We start from the raw sequence: 20757 nt of genomic DNA on the forward strand, positions 1-20757 counted from the left end.
AAATAATGCTGGAATCTTTAAATAGGTATGTGTGTTTGTGCGGTAAGATCTCGCTAACCACCGGACCAATATGATAGTAAAATGTACATTTCATACATTGTCAATCCTCCTTTTTAATTTTAGTGTAAAAAGATAATTTTTAGTAACTCCCCCAAAATAGTGATAAACCTTCCATGGACCTAAAAGAACCTTTAAAGTAAAGGAAAACCATATTGGTCAAGTGGTTAAAAGGTTCTTTCGGTACAAACAGGCAACCTGTTACTTTAATATACGAATTAGACTTTACTATGTTTTTGTCAATTTCATATCTTAACATTCTATTCCTTAGAGCAGGCAGAGAGTTTATGAGAAGCTCCATAGCTGGCTGTCCCAGGTCAGAGCCAGGGGAATCCAGGACATACTTCTCACAGGCTGACAGTGGGTTGTCTCTTATCAGCTGGGCTAGGTAGCCAACATTCATGTAGCTAGCACAATTTGCTTGAACCTGGAAAAAAAACCGCCATCAAACAAAAATAAATAAAAGAACCCATACCTACCTACAAAAAACTTTAAATTAAGAAATAAAATATTAAGACTTTTAAAATCAATTGGACAGCTTTAATATTTTCAAATTTATGAAGTTGGAGTCTTAAACAGATACAGATTAGTGTTACCTTGGGTTCAAAATAAAAAAAATCTACGCGGGCAATTTGGTACCTAAACGCCTGTAAGAACAAAATATTCAAGGCGAAGACATATCTATAACAAAAAGGAAAAAAATCCTTTTTATTATTGACAAAAGTTAAAACCTTAATTATCTAAAACATCTCTTTATTCCATTAAGAAAATCTCTTTTCATTAGATATAATATTATCTAAACAGGGTAAAAATATTTTCCTTAATTTCTGAGATGGGCGTTTTCTGAGATAGGCGTTTTTTGAGATGACCCAATTTCCCTTCCCTAAGAAGAGAAATCCAATTAAAGGAAATGGTTCATATCTTTTTTTATAAATTGGAAATGAAGTTTTCACCTACTTAATACTAGGTTTCCGCTGAAGCAACATAAATAACCTTGTCCAAAACGTTTACCTGGATTTCGATAAGCTTAGTGGAATGCTGAATGAAAAACTCTAGGCTTTGTGATCTGATACCAATCTGATTGTTCGGCTCCATTTCGTCTTCACTTGAATCACTCACCTCGTCAGAATAAACTCTACAGCCAAGATACTAAAAGTCGGACATATTTATATTTTTTTCCTTCATATTGAATAACTAGCAGATATGCCACTGGCGTCTGGAGGCTTTTTATTTGAAGGGGCTCGAAAAATAGCTTGTAACCATTCTAAGATTAAAATCAGGAAATAAAATAGCCTAAAACCATCTTATGACTTGCTCACCTAAAACTGACAACCCAATTGGTTCCGTACTTATTGAGAACTTAAGCAACAGACAAAAAATATTACATCTTTAAATATTAGAATTAGAGGTAATGGAAATAAATTTTTCTACAGATTGACCTACAAAATGTCACAACCCACCCACCCAAAATACACCATTTCTTTTTCAATTTTTTGAGGAAACAAGGCATTTGTTGCCACCTATTTTTCCAAATAAAAAGATTTTTTTGATGTAATTGTAGATGTTTGGACTTGGTCCTCCTTTAAGTATACAAAATACCTCAATTATTAATTATTAAATCACATGAGAAAATAATAAAGAAAATATAAATTCCTTAAGACATTGAAAATATTTAGTGGAGGGAACTAATTTTTCTTCATTTTCTAGCGTCGACGCAACAAATTTGAATGTATTTAATTTTGAACAATTACTGGCAATCGCCAGAATACAGTCTGCAGGGAAACTTGTCATTTGTAGGCTGATGTTTGCCAAATTACTAGCACACAAGCTTCGAAAAAAGTTAGCACAACCAGGTCCAGTTTCAGAGGATAGTTCCAGCTCAATTTGCTGGAGACAACCTTTGTATTCTGTCAACTTATTCATGTGATGATCTTTCACTAATAGTTTGAGTGTCGTAAGCTCAGGTAACGTTTCTGGGACTGTGCATAAGTCAAAGCTTTCATTTTCTGATGAATAAAATTCAAAGTAGTCGAGACAGAATGTATCTTGGGGCGATTTTCTTAATTCCTGAACAACAGATGCCATATTTGTATAATATACACGACGTAACTTTGGCAGATTTATCACTAGTTTGGCTATAGCAGGTGGACTTATATAACAATCTTTTAGGTTGAAAATCTTAAGATTATAACAACCTAAATGCATTTTATTAGATGATTCAGATGACGGGCATAGAACCTGAACACCCTCATCTGTAATGCCATCGCTGATAGCAACGTTAAGATGAACTAATTGGTGGCAATTGTCAGCTAGGCATTTCAGTATTGCATCAGTACATTTTGCTATTAACACTAATTCCGTAAGACGATCAGTTTTGACTAAAATTTCTGCACAAAATGATTTAAATGCAACGTTGAGATCGCGAGACAAGCGGTAGCCCATAAAAGCACGTCTAAAGTCCAGTTTGGTTATACTGTTCAGTGGTAAACATCTAAATGCTGCAAACAATGGATTCAATGTTCTATCTCGTTTGTCAATGAGGTTGTTGATAAGTTTGTCAACTAAAGTGTCGGCCAAAACGCCAGGTAGATATTGAAGAGCATTTTTTAGAGTTGTCAGGTTGGCGCTATCGCCGCCTGGATTAGCTTTGCACACTGTTACTATCTGATTGGTTAGCTGCTTTATGCTGAGGTCGGTTAGGCTGCGGACGGGTTTACTAGGAGCCATTTTGTTTCTTGGATACAGTACACTGTACAATATGGATATATCACATTTTGTGTTCTTTTAATATATTTTTCTGCAAATTATAATTTTTCAGATTTTGTTTATTGTTTTATTTTTTATCAATCAAAGAAATCGAACATTTAAATAATAATCTAAGCAAATACCAGCTAGCTGTGTAATGTCAAACATATATATACTTTGTATTTTAAATACATTTGATCGAGTATATTCGTTAGATTTTGGGTTTATGATAGATACACAAAACAGAGAAAAATAGTTTTAGAAATATCAACGAATGCGCTAACTTAAATAATTAAGAGGGGCAATAGTTTTTCCAATCGATCACACTTTTTAAATACAACAATTTCTTAAGATAATTTTGTTGAAAGGGCTTGAAATTAGCATATTTGCTTATGCGTATAGCAATACTGGCAGACAAACGTACGGAAGAAATCATTTTGTTCAGTAATGATCATTTTGACATTAATTAACCTTCACCAATAATATTTTTAGCTGTCTACCTTATAGCTAGACCTACGAAATTCTCCACCTTAGTTAAAATAAAACCTTGCCTACGGACTATCTAGTTGTAGAGAGTAGTTTCACTAGTAAAAATTAAAGGTTGAAAAGTAAATTGATAAATTTTTAAGAAACATGCCTTTCAGAATCATCACAATGTGTTATTTGTTTTGATTTTGAAAATTTGTTCTGTTATGGAATTGGTTGCTGTAGTTTTTCTTCTTTGTCATATTTCCCCGTTTACACAGAAAACTTTGTGTGAAATATTTTACATTAATTACAATAAGTTTTAGTATTTTTTTAAAAACAATATATACACAAAAAGCTATTAGTATTTTTTTATCAAAAGATAAAGAAAAGACTATTATTGTAATTTATCATGTTTAATAGGAAATTATGTTTCGAGAATTTATTGTCTCTACAATGCCGCTTACTATAAAAATAATGAAATGTCGTCGTTTCTTTGTAAATATTTTCACTTTGAAATAAGGACTATTATAACATGTGTTATTGGCCAAAGATTTTCATATTTCCTCCCGTTTTTTAATCATCAGAATATATTTCTGATGTTTTTTTTCTATTTATGTTATAAACATTCTATAGATTTTAAATCCTGAATAGAGTTTTCTTTAACCATAAGTATCATATGATGCTTAGCAATTGTATTAGACTTTTGACAGAAGGCCCATGTGTCCATTTACTGTATATATGTGTCTAATTAATACAGATATTTATATATTTCAGAGCTAAATTTGGCATTGAAATGTTTTTGTATTCCATTTTATCTATGCAAAGTAGAACGATGTCTGTCTGTCCCGTCCATCTGAAGATAAGATCTTGGTAACCAGTTCGAACCGATTGGATTATACTCTTCAGGGAATATACCTAATGTTCCTGTAATGTTTTTTTACTTTTCTTTTTAAATCTAAAATACAAAAAAAATGGGTTTATCAAACCTCGTGGGGCAAAGCCTCTAGAGGCTAGGGGCGAAGCCGCTAGTATTTTATAAAGTAGTAAGCTTTTTGTCTGAAGAGAAGGATCTCATTTACCGTTGAACCGATATGGTTTTCCTTTAAAGTGAAGCTTTTTATAGGTCCTAAATTGGTTTATGCTACTTTATTTTTATAAATAATTCAAAGTATTGTTATAGGCTATATTTCTGTCCTTTCATATCCTTCGAATATAGAGCCCCTATAAATGCTAGGGGCGCAGCTGAAGTTTAATATATTTTTAAAAAGAAGATCCTGATTTGGATTATTATCTAGACACAAAAAAACGTTTAATCTATTATCGAGGCAAATTCGCGGCCTCTATAAGATTATAATATGAATGTCAAGTTTTTGGCTATAATTTTTAAAAAAGTTATTTCTATTGAGAAGTGTAACAAATTTATAAAACTTCAAAAATATGCATAAACTAATTTCTCGGTAAGCAAACATTTTAAAGCTTCAGTAATTTTTAACAAAAGGTGTTTTCTTTAGCATGTTAAAGGAAAAATAAGATTATTCAAATTCTACTTTTACTGACTTGAATATATAAATATATATATATAGATAAACTTCTCTTTGAAGGATGTTGTAAGTACAAGTTTTCTAAAATAGATTCTGAAAGACGATTAGTCGTTTTCCAATTTGTAGGATACTGTTCAGTCTCAGTCATTTTTGTATTCTAAAGAGACTTTTTATTGAGCTTTTTCTTTGACTGGTATCATACACATAGATGGGTGGGTATTATCTGCCTATATTTGAGGTCCCTCCCATCCCCAATATGAGAAATCATAAGGCTATAAAATAATTCTAATAAAAGAGACAGAAATCAATTTTTGGGAGTCCTCCCCTAAAGCCTATTATAATGAGCTGCTATGAGTTATCCCTTTGGTAAAGTAGTAGGAAGTCTGCCTGTTTGTAACTTAGAATCTCGATAACCAATGAACCGATGTGGTTTTCTTTTAGATAGGGTTTGGCCGGATATCCGGTTTGGCCGGTTATACGGCCGGATATCCGGCCATTTTCAATATCCGGCCGGATACCGGATATTAAAACTATCCGGTTACAGCATATCCGGCTGATTTTTGATATCTGGCCAAAAAAGTATCCGGCCCAACCCTACTTTTAGAGTGATCCTTCTTATAGGTTTAAGGAAAAAAAACCACCTAAATTTTTTACTTTTTAGTAGCGAAGCTACTCTATAATTTGAAATGTCCGTCTGTCCGTATGTCCGTATGTCCGTCTGTCCGTATGTCCGTATGTCCGTCTTAGTTTGGGGGAAACGTGATTTTCTCGGCTCCTATAGAAGATAAAAGGCTGAAATTTTTTGACAACATTCCCATTATCAAGGAGCACAATTAACTATAAAACATCAATGTCGATAGGACCGCTTTTTAGCAGGTTTTAGGCTATTTTTGTATTTTTCACATTTTTCTCCATATCTTTGGTGTTTATGGTCCGATTTCCAAAATTTTTTCAGTTATAGAATCAAAATTAAATTTCCTGTCGTTTCAAGAAAACAACTATGACGGTCAGACTGCCTTTAAGCAGTTTTTAGGCTATTTTTTTATTTTTCACATTTTTCTCCATACCTTTGGTGTTTATGGCCCAATTTCCAAAGTTTTTCAGTTATAGATATCAAGATTAAATTTCCTTTCGTTTCAAGAACACATCAATGGCGGTCAGACTGCCTTTTTGCAGGTTTTTGGCTATTTTTATATTTTTCACATTTTTCTTCATATCTTTGATGTTTATGGTCCTTTTTTTTTAAATTTTTGTAGTTATAAATATCAAAATTAAATTTCCCGTTGTTTTGAGCATCCAGTATGTAATTTACTTTGACCGTCAGTCTGTTAGTCATAGTACTGAAATATAAATAAATATTAAGAAATTAACAAATGTTGAAAAGGTTTCGTGATTTTTTCCTAATATGCATGCTTTTGTCAACTAATATCTAAATTCTTATTTAATTGTTTATGCTTCGCTACTTATGGATGTTGTCATCCTTGTTTCCTTTTTTCCCACCCTGTTCCTCTCCTTTCCAACAGTGCCCTTGAAGGCCTCTAGGGGCGTAGCCGCTAGTAAGTTTGAAATACAATAAATTGCCACAAAATAAATGCTTCTAGTCTATTTTGTTTCAAGCATTCGTTTAGAACGTTAATTATTGTTCTGTCCTCTTAAACATGAACTTAACAATTTTCAAATATTATTTGGAATTCCAAAAATTTTGTTCAGATGCCAGGGACAGGGCTCGGCAGCCGCACGACAGCCCAACAATTTTTATGTATCTTTCTTTTAGCAGAATATTTTGACAGCTTTATTATATATTACTTATGTTCAGCAGAGTGTGGTAGGGGGGTGTCAACCCCCCCCCCCGTTCCCTCTCTTAAAATTAAAATCGGAAAGGCCTTTCTCCCCCCTTTTACACCTCCTTGACTATTGACTCTAGGGGCGTGATGACGCCTATCTTTGAACATATTCTGCATTTTGAATTGGAATGCAATGCGCTCAATCACTCAGGGTATCAACATTCAACACCCATCAGACAACCAACTCTTTGTTTCCATGACCTTTGTCTGAGAAGTCGTAACTGTGCATGGTAATGAGTTGCGCCTGTTTTTGGCAAAGGCATTCCCTTTACTCTAAATATTTATATCGCGCATCTGACATAGCAGCTGTAGGAACCATTTTTAACGTCTTTAGTCATAACGAGGTGTTGGAAGGAGATTCGAACCTATCACCTTTCCGATGACGAGCGGATGCGCTACGTGTTGAGCCACGGCCTCGGGATTTTACATTTCCTTGGTGAATAGATGTGCACGCAACAGCTTAAACAAGAAAAATGTCGGCAGCTATAAACTTTATCTTTTCATAAATATGCAGCTGCTTGAATATAGCAAATTAGCGGCTAGTTTCCCTTGGCCCCGCAATATTTAATTTTCAACCCAATTCACAAAATTCTTTACTTTTCCCCAGGGAGAGAGGGGACATTAGACCGTAAATTTCTCTAGTATCCAAAGTTGTTTATCTATATTATCTCATTCGTTGGTACTTTAGCTGAATTTTGATCGGTTGATTCCAACTAGTAGTGTCCAAATTTTTCAACTAATGATTTTAATCTAGAGAAGTGGTATATTTAAATAACATTATTAGGGATGAACATTAATTTATCGTTCATAGTCTTATCCCTTCCCCCCCATCTTTGTCTGTATCTACATTTAAAAGGAAATTATGCAGTAAAATCTTTTTAAAAGCGAAGCTGTTCTATAACTAGGGTCGGTCTGTACGTCCGTCTTGAACGGATAGCTTTTTTCGTTAATTCAGGCATGTTAGATTGTCCTATCGATTTCAAACTTTGCATGGTGATTCCTATAGTAGTTAGGTACGATTTAGAAAGCGTAGTTACTCTATAATATCTACCAGAATGTCTGTACGTCCTTTTTGTTTGATTTTTAACTATTTTCACAACTAATCTTTATGTGATATAATAATCCGATTGACCTGATTTTTGGAATACTGATTCCTAGGACAACAAAGTACAAATTTATAAGCGAAGCATCTCTATAATCAATTCCCAAAAATGTAAGTATGTCCTTATTTATTAATCTGTATTATTACATTTATATTCTAATTATTAAGTTCAGACACTATACAAGTGTTAATGTTCGTTTGTCGTACCGATTCAGAGCTTCGCTTTTATGGATCCTTGTTATCTCTGTAAATGTGTGCTACTTAAAAGCTCTGAATGATGTATTTTTTTTCACAAATGAAATGTCTACTTTTAAATTATTGGTGGTTTGGAAACTGCTAGTTTTAACCAACCAATCGAGCTTTAACAAAAAAAACCTCATGGTCTAAAAACAGCAAATGAGCATAATTTGCAAAAAGTAAGGGACACTTTTGAAAATTACTTTCGTGTACAAATAAATTAAAATAAAAGAGTTTCTTTTTGCAATAACAATGTATCAGTTCAATGAATATACCGCTCATAATATAAGATTTGAAGCCTTTTCTTAATAATCTACTCTATATTTAACTTTGTCTGCCTGTCTGTTCGTCTGTCACTCCGTCAGCCCGTAACGGTATGGAATAAATGTGATTTTCTCGACTACTATTCAAGAAAATTTCCTGTACAAATTAGCATATAAAAATAATTGTTAAAGTTTTGTGAGTTTTTGTATTTTTTTTGTTCTTTACTAATGAATGTTGTCATTTTTGAAATTTATAATTCTTTTATTAGTCAGAGTATCAAAGTACAAAAATCTTCTTGGAGAATTTCTATCGAAGTCACTTTAATTAAATTCAAAAAAAAACCTTAATAAACAAGATGACAACATCCATAAAAGCGAAGCTCTGTAACGGTACGACAAACGGACATTAACATTTGTATAATGTCAGAACTGAATAATCAGAATGCGAATGTATAAGAGTCAAAGCAAAATTGTAAGTAAATTTGTTAAAAAACTGCTTGATACAGGGTAATGATTATGGACATACTTACATTTTTAAAACTTGATTATAGAATTGCTTCGCTTATAATATTGTACTTTGTTGTCCCAGGAATCAGTATACCAAAAATCAGACCAATCGGATAATTAGGTCAAATACAAATTTGTTGTTAAAAATGTAAAAAAATTAACATGTTTAAAATGGACGTACAGACATTCTGGTAATGATTATAGAGTTGCTACGCTTTCTAACTTGTACCTAACTATTACAGGAATCACCATGCAAAATTTGAAATCGATAGAACAATTCTAACATGCCTAAATTAACGAAAAAAGCTATTTAAAAAAGTAAAAAAAATCAACATGTTTAAAATGGACGTACGGACATTTTGGTAATGATTATAGAGTTGCTACGCTTTCTAAATCGTACCTAACTACTAAATGAATCACCATGCAAAATTTGAAATCGATAGGACAATTCTAACATGTCTAAATTAACAAAAAAAGCTATCCGTGACGGACGGACGGACGGACGGACGGACGTACGGACCGACCCTAATTATAGAAAAGCTTCGCTTTTAAAAATAAGTATCCCTATCTTTTGAAGCTTTCTGGACAAACCATTAATCACCAAAAGTAAATCATATACTAGTTAACACTGAAGGCCCCATTTAATACACCTCTCACTGTGGGCTAGAATTGAATCAAGACAAAAGTAAGTGCCGAGCCCTGGGACCTATGTATGGTGAAAATAGACATAAAACCATGATGATTCCAGGTAAAACCAAAATATTTCAGCGGGGTCTTTTTGTTTTATTTCAATTTTAAGTTCTGAAAAAAAAATGAAAAAAATATGAAAATCTTTAATAAAAAACAAACAAAAACTGTTTTTCAAATTTTTTTTCACTAAAAGATACAAACAACTTATATACATACTATAAGCTTTAAAAAAATCAAAATTTTCAAATTCAGGACTGCCTTTCCAAGGTTAGAAGAAAAATCCTAACAACGAATTCTAACATATTTCTGATCAACATAGCAATAAAACGTCTTTTGCTAAATCTTTAACATCAAAATTAAATAGCACTTACTAAAGACTTTTTTTCATTTAAACTTATACTTTTTACATTATTTAACTTTTAAGATTGTGTTTTTTAAAAAGAAAGGTTGCGTGATTTTTTTCCTCATAATTAATTTATCTTAATATGCTGCATTATAAGTGACTGACATTGTAGGCTGTGATGGCTTAGAAAACTCAATACCAGTTTTGTTAGCCCAGGCCATCGGCCCCTCGGGGCCTACAAAACTAGTTTTAATCTTTTTATTTTTATTTTACTATCTGCTAAAAGCTGTCTATAATCCCATACAATAAATAACTATTAAACATACCAATTAAAGTGAAACAGGGATCTTAAGGGATAAGACAAAGGATGATAAATTGATTACTCCTTCTGTAGATTAATATTATTGGTTAAAAAGTTTGGACTTTGCATGTTTGAACCATCAAATCATTAATCAATTCATAAATTATCAAAAGGATAAGAAAATGTGTTTATAAAACTTTGGATATGATTTACAATTCTATGTCCAGTTCACTCCCTCCCTCCTTCGTTAAACATACACTTATATATAGACAGAAAGACATCCTGTTACTTTTTGTCTAGAGTTTTAGGATCTTTTGTTCTATCATACAAATTATTTAAATATCCTGTTTTGAAAAGCAGAATGCCGTTTTAAAATTTAATTTGCTAATTATAAGAGGGAGGGGACATTGGGATGTAAATCACACCAGTACCCACGTTAGCTCAAAAAAATTGTGTACTTTTACTAAAATTAATGGAATGGTTTCAAACTAATATTTTACAAACATATAATCAAACAATAATTTTACATAAGAAATGGTTAGTTTCCTTGTCATAATTTGTGGAAATCTACATGTATCACTTTATTGTCCTTTGTCTTATCCCTTAAGATCCCTGAAAGAAAGAAACAAGGATGACAACATCAATAACATGGATGAGATGGGAATATGGACAAGCAGTTTTAAAAAGAATTTCTTTAAATCCTGAAACCTTTCTTGCGTATTTTATAATTTTAATATTTATAGACCTTGACTGATATACAAAGTAAATTGTTTAGGGAATCTTCACAAAAAATGCAGCCGTCTGTCTTGAATAGCTGCTATACAAATTAAATTTCCCCTGAAAACAGACAAAAACAAAACTATTCAAAAGTACCCATAGTTGTTAAGTCAAAGAATAAGAAATGTCTTTATAAAGTTTAGAGACTAGTTTATTAAACAGTCAATTGTCCTCTCTATTTCTGGGACACATTCCATATAAGTTTCATTTTAAAAAAACCTAGAATAAACAAAACAAAATATTTTTACTAAAATATAAGCCAACGAATAATAAATTATTATTATAGAACTTTTTAGACTAGTGTTATAAACAGTCCAAAGCCCCCTACCTCCAATGTATGATAAATAATTGATTTTATACATGATAAATACATGCAAATCGGCAAGAAGGGAGGAAAAATGTGACTGTTTATTTGTTTGTGTAGCCATTGTTTCTTAGTGTTTGGACCTAAGTAGTAATGAAGAAGGATGAAACACTTTTGTTTAGCCACTAGGGCTATTAAGCTCCACGCTCAAGTATATTATACCTTGACCCGCTGTCACAAGTGAGCTACTCTTTATTACCTCACCCTCGCCGAGTATGGCATGTGACTATAAATTATACTGGTACCAAAAGTTTTTATAGACACGTTATCTAATTAGTTAACTGGTCTTTTATTAAATCTTAATTGGATGGTTCAAACTAGCAGTGTCCACACAAAAGAAAACTTTTCCTATTTCTAAGAATCTTTACAGTTCTTATGTCCCCTTCTTCCCTGTTGTTTTGTTGTTTACAATTAAATTATACTGATAAATAAATTCTTCAATTTATGAAATGGTAGATTTAATATGGATCAAGGGGACATTGGAATGTAAAATTTGCTGGTACCCAAAGTTCTTTATAAATATTTTCTCATTCATTGGTTCAAAAACTTTGGGAACTTTATTTTTAATCTTGATTGTTTGGTTTATACTATTAGTCTTGGTATGTTTTATTGATAATTTATGAATTGATTAATGATTTGATGGTTCAAACATGCAAAGTCCAAACTTTTTAACCAATAATATTAATCTACAGAAGGAGTAATCAATTTATCATCCTTTGTCTTATCCCTTAAGATCCCTGTTTCACTTTAATTGGTATGTTTAATAGTTATTTATTGTATGGGATTATAGACAGCTTTTAGCAGATAGTAAAATAAAAATAAAAAGATTAAAACTAGTTTTGTAGGCCCCGAGGGGCCGATGGCCTGGGCTAACAAAACTGGTATTGAGTTTTCTAAGCCATCACAGCCTACAATGTCAGTCACTTATAATGCAGCATATTAAGATAAATTAATTATGAGAAAAAAAATCACGCAACCTTTCTTTAAAAAAAACACAATCTTAAAAGTTAAATAATGTAAAAAGTATAAGTTTAAATGAAAAAAAAGTCTTTAGTAAGTGCTATTTAATTTTGATGTTAAAGATTTAGCAAAAGACGTTTTATTGCTATGTTGATCAGAAATATGTTAGAATTCGTTGTTAGGATTTTTCTTCTAACCTTGGAAAGGCAGTCCTAAATTTGAACATTTTGGTTTTTTTAAAGCTTATAGTATGTATATAAGTTGTTTGTATCTTTTAGTGAAAAAAAATTTTGAAAAACAGTTTTTGTTTGTTTTTTATTAAAGATTTTCATATTTTTTTCATTTTTTTTTCAGAACTTAAAATTGAAATAAAACAAAAAGACCCCGCTGAAATATTTTGGTTTTACCTGGAATCATCATGGTTTTATGTCTATTTTCACCATACATAGGTCCCAGGGCTCGGCACTTACTTTTGTCTTGATTCAATTCTAGCCCACAGTGCTCTGGTTTATAGAATGCCTCATAATCGTAAATAACACATTGCATTGGTAGAAGTATATTAATGATTTATAATATCTGTTGTAAATGCTATGTAATATATTTATCATAACTAAAATCGATTTGACGAAGCCCAATCTATCCCACTTTTGAGCAAGACGATTCCCTTTTCTCCCATCTCTTTTGAAGAGATTCCCCCCCCCCCTTCCCTTTTTCTTTTCCCTTTATATGACGTCATATAGGAATCGTCTTGCTCAAAAGTGGGACAGATTGGGCTTCGTCGAAAATAACGATTATCTTATCTAGCTAGTTGTCTTATCTAGCCAAGGAAATGAAGTGTATCTAAAAAAAGACTACCTACAGTTAAGCACACTGACGAACATATCAAATTATAAAGTAGCTTTGCTTCTAAAATGGGAAAGAAATAGGGAAATGAGATTCTTGTGCATTTAGTTAATTATTTCATCTAATGTTGCAGAACGATGCTAAATGTTCCCGTGAAACAGCAAACAAACAAAAACATTCACATTATTGGATGTTTTGATTGGAGGATTTTTTCTCAGGAAGATTTTTTCTCCCTGTGTTTTTGAAAAACATTTAACGGACATTTTAGATTTTTTTCTCCAAAAAATCAATTTAATACGTATAGTAATATTATAAAAAAATATTGTTGTTTATTAAAAAACCAAAATCAACGTGTTTAAAACGGAACTTACAAGGACTTTATCTAGTAACTAGCGGCTACGCCCCCTAGAGGCCTCTAGGGGCACTTGAGGAGGAGATAGTCGAATTTAATAATTCAATTTCTTATTTTAGATTTTAAAAATAAAAGTACTAAAAAAATTTTTTTGGGGGGGCGAAAATTTTTTTTGAGGGGGGATGGGGGTGCCCCCCCCCCTTATTTTTAATTTTAGTTAAGAAAATTAAAAATAAAATTTGGGGGGGGAGAGGGATTTTTCATTTGGGGGTGGGGGTGGGGGTGTCCCACCCCCCAAGAAAATAGTTATAAACCTTCCTAGGACCTATGAGAAGCTACCCTGTCAAGAAGAACCCGATCGGTTCAGCGGTTAGCGAGATCCTTCGGTACAAACATACAAACACACAGACAAACATCCTGTTACTTTATTATAAGGAAGACTTTAGATAAACTACGCTTTCTAAATTGTATCTAATTATTATACAGAAATCACCATGCAAATTAGAATTATAGGACAGTTCTGACCGGCCTGTATGAACGTTAGGACGTCCGTTTCTATTTACATGTAGAAAAATTTCACTTTAAGAAATTGCTAATTAAAAAATTGGCAATGTTTTAAAAACTCAAGTTTGTAAATGTATGTTAGAGAACTTCAAGATTTTAGTTAAAATATGCATTAACATATACAGAGAAGAACAATTATAAATTATTTAATTAATACAAATATTTTAGAAATTAACCTATTTTTAGTTAAAAAGATAATAAATTTGTAGAAAACAATAACAAATAATAAAAAGAATTTAGTATAGTTAATTTTCGCATATAATATAAACAGCTTTCCGCGGAAATTAAAATGAAAATTATATGATTACAACCAGTTTTGTCATCTTCGAGGGGAGAAAAGTTCGGGCTAAAAAACTGGTATTAGTTTTTATGATTTTTATTTCAATATGCATGGAAAATTGTCTGTGGTACAGTGTTATACATAATTTTTCTGTATGGCTAAAAACCGCTTCTTATCCAGTGAATATCCATTTCGAAGCCAAACTGAAAAAAAATTTCCCAAGTCGACCCTCAAATTTTAGTTTATAAAAGATTTATCTTGGGAGGTTGGGTTTACCATGGTTAAACCTTCACTGGACCTAGGAGAAGTTAAACTGTAAAGGGGAACAATATCGGTTCAGCGGTCAGCGAGATACCTCGCTACACACAGGCAGGCACACAAAACATACAGACATCCTGTTACTTTTATCATTATAATAAAGTAAAAGGATGTTTGTCTGTGTGTCTGTTTGTGCCGAAGAATCTCGCCAACCGCTGAATCGATCGGGTTCTCCTTAACAGGGTGGCTTCTCATAGGTCCCTTGAAGTTTTATAACTATATTGGGGGAGGATACCACCACCCTCCCCAGAGAAATCGACAAAAATAAATTAGATTTTACGTGTCCCTAGAGGCCTCTATGGGCGTATTCGCTAGTATAAGGATGAACCATGCTTGTTATTTTGTCGTATGAAATAAAACTTTTATACACTTGAAGTTTGTAGTAACGGTGACCTTTATCCTATTCATGGCCTAAGGCATTTCTTTATTAGGATAAATCCATTTTTCAAATTGACAATATTGAAAATTATTAACAGAAATTATACTTTTTCATTGTTCACTCATAGCAGCTAAAAATAATGAACTATTTAAGGCATTGAAAATATTATATTATCCTATTTTATAAAGTAGCAAGGTTTATTGTCTGCGCAAAAGATCTCGCTAACCGCTGAACCGATATGGTTCTCCTTTGCAGTGACTTGTTTTAGGTCCTGCTATGGTTTTAGGCTATTCTATTTTTATAAATAAATCTTGGTATATTTTTAGGCTAGGGGCGCAGTTGCTAGTTTAGAAACAAAGTAACTGATTAGTATTCATACATACGTTTCGCCATAACTTTATTAGTATAATAAAATTAACACTTTATCTGATATGGACTAGCGGTTTCGCCCCTAGAGGCCTCTAGGGGCACTTGAGGAGGGGATAGTTTAATCCCAAAGCCAATATTTTTATTTTTTTAAAGTCAACTAAATTATTTTCTAGGGGCGATTTCTCTTGGGAGGGTGGTGGTACCCTCCCCCAAAATAGTAATAAACCTTCTCGGGACACTTTGAGAAGCTACCCTGTTAAGAAGAACCCGATCGGTTCAGCGGTTAGCTAGATCCTTCGGTACAAACAAATAGACAGACAGACAGGCATCGATCTACTTTGTATTATAGATATCTACGGTACAAAGTAGAGCTTCCTATGGGGTTAGACAACCCCCCCTAAAAAAAATAAATGGCAGGGAGTAGGTGAACGTTACGAAGAAACAACTTTGACAATTTTTTTTGCAAATTTAAATTTGAATTTTTCTTAAGTTTAGAACAACCCAATACATTTAAAGAATATAATTAATATTTTATAAATCCAACAGCTCAAATAATCATGTCTCAGATTACAAAAAGTTTTAAACTTTAAAATTAGGAAAGATGAAAAATTGCTTTAATTTAAAAAGTAAAATAAATTAGTAGTTTTCTTTTACTCTTCCGTTCCTCTTTGTGTAGTTATTTTATCAACATACTTTTAATTTTTTATCCTTAAAATATAAAAGTAATAGGATGTTTATGAGTTTGTTTGTACCGAAGAATATAACTACAAGCTGGACCGATAAGTTTCTCCTTTAAAAGGTAGCTTCTCATAGGTCCTGGGAACTATTTGGGGGAAGGATACCGCTACCCTCCCAAGTGGAAGCGCTTAAAGAAAAAATACCCCAGTTTTCTTTATAATTAAAACAAGGATGACAACACGCTTTCTAAATCGTACCTAACTACTAAAGGAATCACCATGTAAAGTTTAAAATCGATAGGACAATTCTAACATGCCTAAAGTAACCCCCTCACCTTAAGTACCCCTGGAGGCATCTAGGACCGGTTTAAATATGCTTTTACCAGAACAACAAAGTTTTTCTATGAGGATTTGGATAACAAGCTTTTTTTCGACAGTATCTTGATAGATTTTTAAAGTATGTTGACAAAGGTTCAATCGACAATTGCCTGTAATATAAAATAAAAAGTAACTTTTATAATTCTTTTGAATAATCTTTTAGTCTATGTTGTGTTTAGTAAAGCATTGGAATCATGGAAAGAAAAGTAGAGGGTTTTGTCGTATTTTAACAGTAGCTTTTGATAGGATATCTTAGGTTTTGTTTCGTAAATGTCTAAGTCTGCCCGCAGGGTTAGAGCTCCCCCCCCCCCCCTTGTAGCTAGAAATAAGAGAAAAGCTACTGTGAAAATATGATAAAACCCATTACTTTATTTTCTTTCCATGATCCAAGCTTGTTTAAATGAATGTTGTCATCCTTGTTATCTTTAAAAAATATTAATATTTTGCACCTAATCTAGTAAGTGCATAATAGATAATAGATATACTTAGATACATATTCTCTTATTCAGCTTATAGAAAACATTGGAGGAACAATCTGGCCATATTATTGGTTAGAAAGTGTTCAGATTTTGCTGCGAAAGGGCAGTTTTTTTATTCAGCTATAAAATGTTTCTTTATAGGATAAACTTTTCTTGGGTAAATTATATGGTGTAAAAATTTCTTCCCTCATATAATGTAAAGCATATGGACAAAACATTTATATTTAAGTTGATTTCTTATGATAAAGTAAGCTTTATAGAAATAATATATCGTCGAAATATTTCGTATTATTTTAATAAAATGTAAACAAATATGACAACATCAATAAGTAGTGAAGCTTAAAAATTATAAAGGGATATCGGGAAAAAAAATTAATATAGAGCAGTGTCATACAATAAACAATGAACTTGATAAAATAGGAAAATCAAGAAACCTTTAAAATCACGCAACCTTTAAAATCATAAAATCTAGGAATCGATCAAGCACTGCAATTAATAGACTAATCTTAATAAAACTTAATAAAAAATGTAGAATATGGGCAAATTCAATCCCTGATAATTTTGCCGTCAATCCTGAAAAGAAATAGAGAAAATAGGAGCCGAGAAAATCACGTTTCCCCTAAAACGTTTTAGAAATACGGACGGACAGACGGACATTTCAAATTATAGAGTAGCTACGCTACTAAAAATATACAAAGGTGTTTGTCTGCTAAAATTTCCGGCTCACGTAAAGGAGACTAGCCCATAAATCGTAGTGTGAAGGAAGCTAAACTTTAAACGAACATGGGGCCAGTGTGACTATCTAGATGTAATATATCTATTACTAGCATGGGGTATGGATGAAGTGTAACAATTATGGGGCTAGTGTGACTATCTAGTAGTAATATATCTATTACTAGCATGGGGTATGGATGAAGTGTAACAATTATGGGGCTAGTGTGACCATCTAGTAGTAATATATCTATTACTAGCATGGGGTATGGATGAAGTGTAACAATTATGGGGCTAGTGTGACCATCTAGTAGTAATATATCTATTACTAGCATGGGGTATGGATGAAGTGTAACAATTATGGGGCTAGTGTGACCATCTAGATGTAATATATCTATTACTAGCATGGGGTATGGATGAAGTGTAACACTTATGGGGCCAGTGTGACCATCTAGATGTAATATATCTATTACTAGCATGGGGTATGGATGAAGTGTAACAATTATGGGGCTAGTGTGACTATCTAGTAGTAATATATCTATTACTAGCATGGGGTATGGATGAAGTGTAACAATTATGGGGCTAGTGTGACTATCTAGTAGTAATATATCTATTACTAGCATGAGGTATGGATGTAGTGTAACAATTTATTTCCACCAATAAACTGAATAATACGTGCTAAAGTGAGCTGTTAAAAACTGCATTATACGCCAGATTTCATTTCCACACCAGCCATTCAAACTTGTATTAATATTTTCAGTCTATTAGCTTTACAAGCGGAGCATAAGGATTGTTTGAGTTTCGGTTAGCTTAATATTATCCTCCCCCCCCCCCCCACATATTTTCTTCCTTTCTTTCTTGATGTAAAAGTGCGCCTTTTTATACCCATTTTAATATACATAGACAAATGTCTTGTAACCTATGCTTAAAAGGATACTCATAGAAACAGTTATTTTGTTGTTAAAATCTATTTATCATAATGTAATGCTATATTTAACAAGGATGACAACATCCATAAAAGCGAAGCTATAAAATGGAAGAACAAACGAACATCAACACTAAGAGTGCCAGAGCTGGATAAGATGAATTTTAATGGATAAGTTTGAACAAAATTGTATGTAAATTTGTTGCAAAACTGCTGAATTACATAATTCTGTTTAAGGACATTCTTACATTTTTTGAACTTTATTATAGAGATGCTTCGCTTATAACATTGTACCTAGTTGATCAGATAAATAAGATAATTTTAACATACAAAAACTTGTCAAATAAGTAAAAATCAGCATATTTTAATTGAACGTACGGACTTTGTCTTTCTGGTAATGATTATAGAGTTGCTGAGCTTTCTGAGTCGTGCCTTACTGTTTGAAATCGGAAGGACAATTCTAATATGTTTAAATTAAGGAAAAGAATTAATCGTTCCGGACAAAAGGACTGACCCTAATTATAGAAAAGCTTCACTTTTAAAAGTATTGTAGTATAATTAAGTTTAAGTTTTTGGCTTAAAAGGAGAAACATATTCATTTACTCTCAATTGCTCTGGAAAAAGTTAAGAGAACATTTATTTGAGTTAGTTGTAATTGAGAGTCCATATACAGAACACTTCTGGTTTGGAGTCGAGCCTTCTTTAGGCCAATTCAGCTACATAAAGACATCCTACTACTTCAACGAGTTTAATACAGACAAATATTCCACCTCTTCAACGCCTTCAAAGTTATACAGATAATTAATACTTTTGTATCAATTAGACAGACAGTCATCCTGCTGCTTTGGTGTTTCTACACACAAACAGACATCCTACTACTTCAGAAACATTCCAGCATAATTAATCAATAGTTTTAATCATTTAAATATATTTAATATTTGCTAATAAAGTATTCATATTTACTCATAAATATAATAACCATATTTAATCAAAACTGCATTTAATCTAAGTTAAATAAATACTTAAAAAGATATATTTTATGTTTGAATTAAGTATCCGAATCTACTCTATCATTTAATTCGTGTCAGTCTGTCTACATTTCAGTATGATTATCGATTAAAAAGAAAATTCGCCTCATAATAACAATATGTAGTATATTAATTTTTCTAAATATATTTTCATTTTTATACATTTTTAGGTATGAGTTTCTCTTTAAGGCATATGAACTCTAAGAATTTGCCTAGGTCAGATTTAAGGAGAAGAAGTTTGTTAGTGGTGTTAATTACCCCATCTCCCTCCCCGGAGAAAAGAATGAGGGGGATTTATATTTTGGGGTTTAAAGGGGGAAGAAATGGGGGAGGCATGTAATGGGCACGGAGAAGGTGTGACTATAAAACGCACGGCCAATTAAACAAATCTCTGAAAAACCTCCGACCAATGAGAGACGAGATAACTTATTGACCAGACCAATAGGAGAGCTAAACTTTTCCATGATTTTCTGTGCGTGAGTTTGCGTAAGCAATTTTGTAAATGAGCGCCAAATCTTTAAAGGGACAGCATAATGTATAATGTTATTTATCGCATTGTATTATAGACAGCTTTTTGCTGATATCAAAATTAAGTTTTAAGATTAAAGCCAGTTTTGTTAGATTCCAGTGGCGAAAGGCCTGGGATAACAAAACTGGCATTGATATTATGTTTCTTTATTCAGTATTCATGGAAAATTGTTTGTAATACGATGCTATACATGCTTCTTCAGTATGGATGAGAACCAGTTCTAATCTAGTAGATATTAATCTTTTTTGATGACATACTGGAAATATTTTTATTAATTTTTTAACTAAAAGTTAAAATTTTTATCTTACTCTAAAGTAGCTCTTTTAGTTCTCCTTTCTGTGTGTTATTAAATACCTCTGAAACAGCCCTTCAGATATGAAATTTTTATGGGAAGCTTTGTATTTTTATTAGTTATTTTTGAGAAAGATTTAAGATTTTCACAATTTTTCCAAAAAATCCCTTGGACATAGAAAACTATTAATAAAAAAAATTTCTTTAAAAAATTTGACATGTGGGAGGAATGGGGAGGTCACTCAATCACATGTTGCACAGAAAGGCTTATTGTCTAAAAGCGCAGCTATTAGTATTATCAAAAAGAAGATATGGCAAAAAAAATTTGTTGCTGTCTCTTTTGGGGTAAACCCCGGTTCTGGACCTTCGAAAATGGGGCAACAAACAACAGGTAATGGACCAACACAAACATCAGATACTAAACTTTAGGGAAAA

The 20757-nt window shown here is 32.3% G+C and overlaps 2 protein-coding genes across 2 annotated transcripts; both read right to left on the reverse strand.

Annotated features, from left to right (window-relative positions):
• Window positions 1-124: 124 nt before the first annotated feature.
• On the reverse strand, window positions 125-1202 carry LOC145332557 (uncharacterized). The gene is made up of 2 exons (XM_080177562.1): window positions 1069-1202; window positions 125-484 (listed from the first exon to the last, which is right to left on the reverse strand). Exons 1-2 carry the CDS (start codon window positions 1150-1152, stop codon window positions 140-142), a joined length of 429 nt encoding a protein of 142 aa, XP_080033688.1. The 5' UTR covers window positions 1153-1202; the 3' UTR covers window positions 125-139.
• Window positions 1083-2851, reverse strand: LOC145332553 (uncharacterized). Its single transcript, XM_080177559.1, has 2 exons — window positions 1717-2851; window positions 1083-1212 (listed from the first exon to the last, which is right to left on the reverse strand). Exons 1-2 carry the CDS (start codon window positions 2782-2784, stop codon window positions 1207-1209), a joined length of 1074 nt encoding a protein of 357 aa, XP_080033685.1. The 5' UTR covers window positions 2785-2851; the 3' UTR covers window positions 1083-1206.
• Between the last annotated feature and the right edge of the window lie 17906 nt (window positions 2852-20757).

The sequence above is a fragment of the Acartia tonsa genome, chromosome 11, assembly GCF_053477335.1.
Source record: "Acartia tonsa isolate MP-2025a chromosome 11, ASM5347733v1, whole genome shotgun sequence".
Classification (NCBI taxonomy): domain Eukaryota; kingdom Metazoa; phylum Arthropoda; class Copepoda; order Calanoida; family Acartiidae; genus Acartia; species Acartia tonsa.

What these genes read in the sequence shown, in the direction of transcription:
- LOC145332557 (XM_080177562.1), bottom strand. Translation starts at nt 1,152, where the DNA reads ATGGAGCCGAACAATCAGATTGGTATCAGATCACAAAGCCTAGAGTTT. An exon ending in CTAAGCTTATCGAAATCCAG is followed by an intron (nt 485 to 1,068) that starts GTAAACGTTTTG and finishes TTTTTTTTCCAG; the next exon opens with GTTCAAGCAAATTGTGCTAG.
- LOC145332553 (XM_080177559.1), bottom strand. Translation starts at nt 2,784, where the DNA reads ATGGCTCCTAGTAAACCCGTCCGCAGCCTAACCGACCTCAGCATAAAG.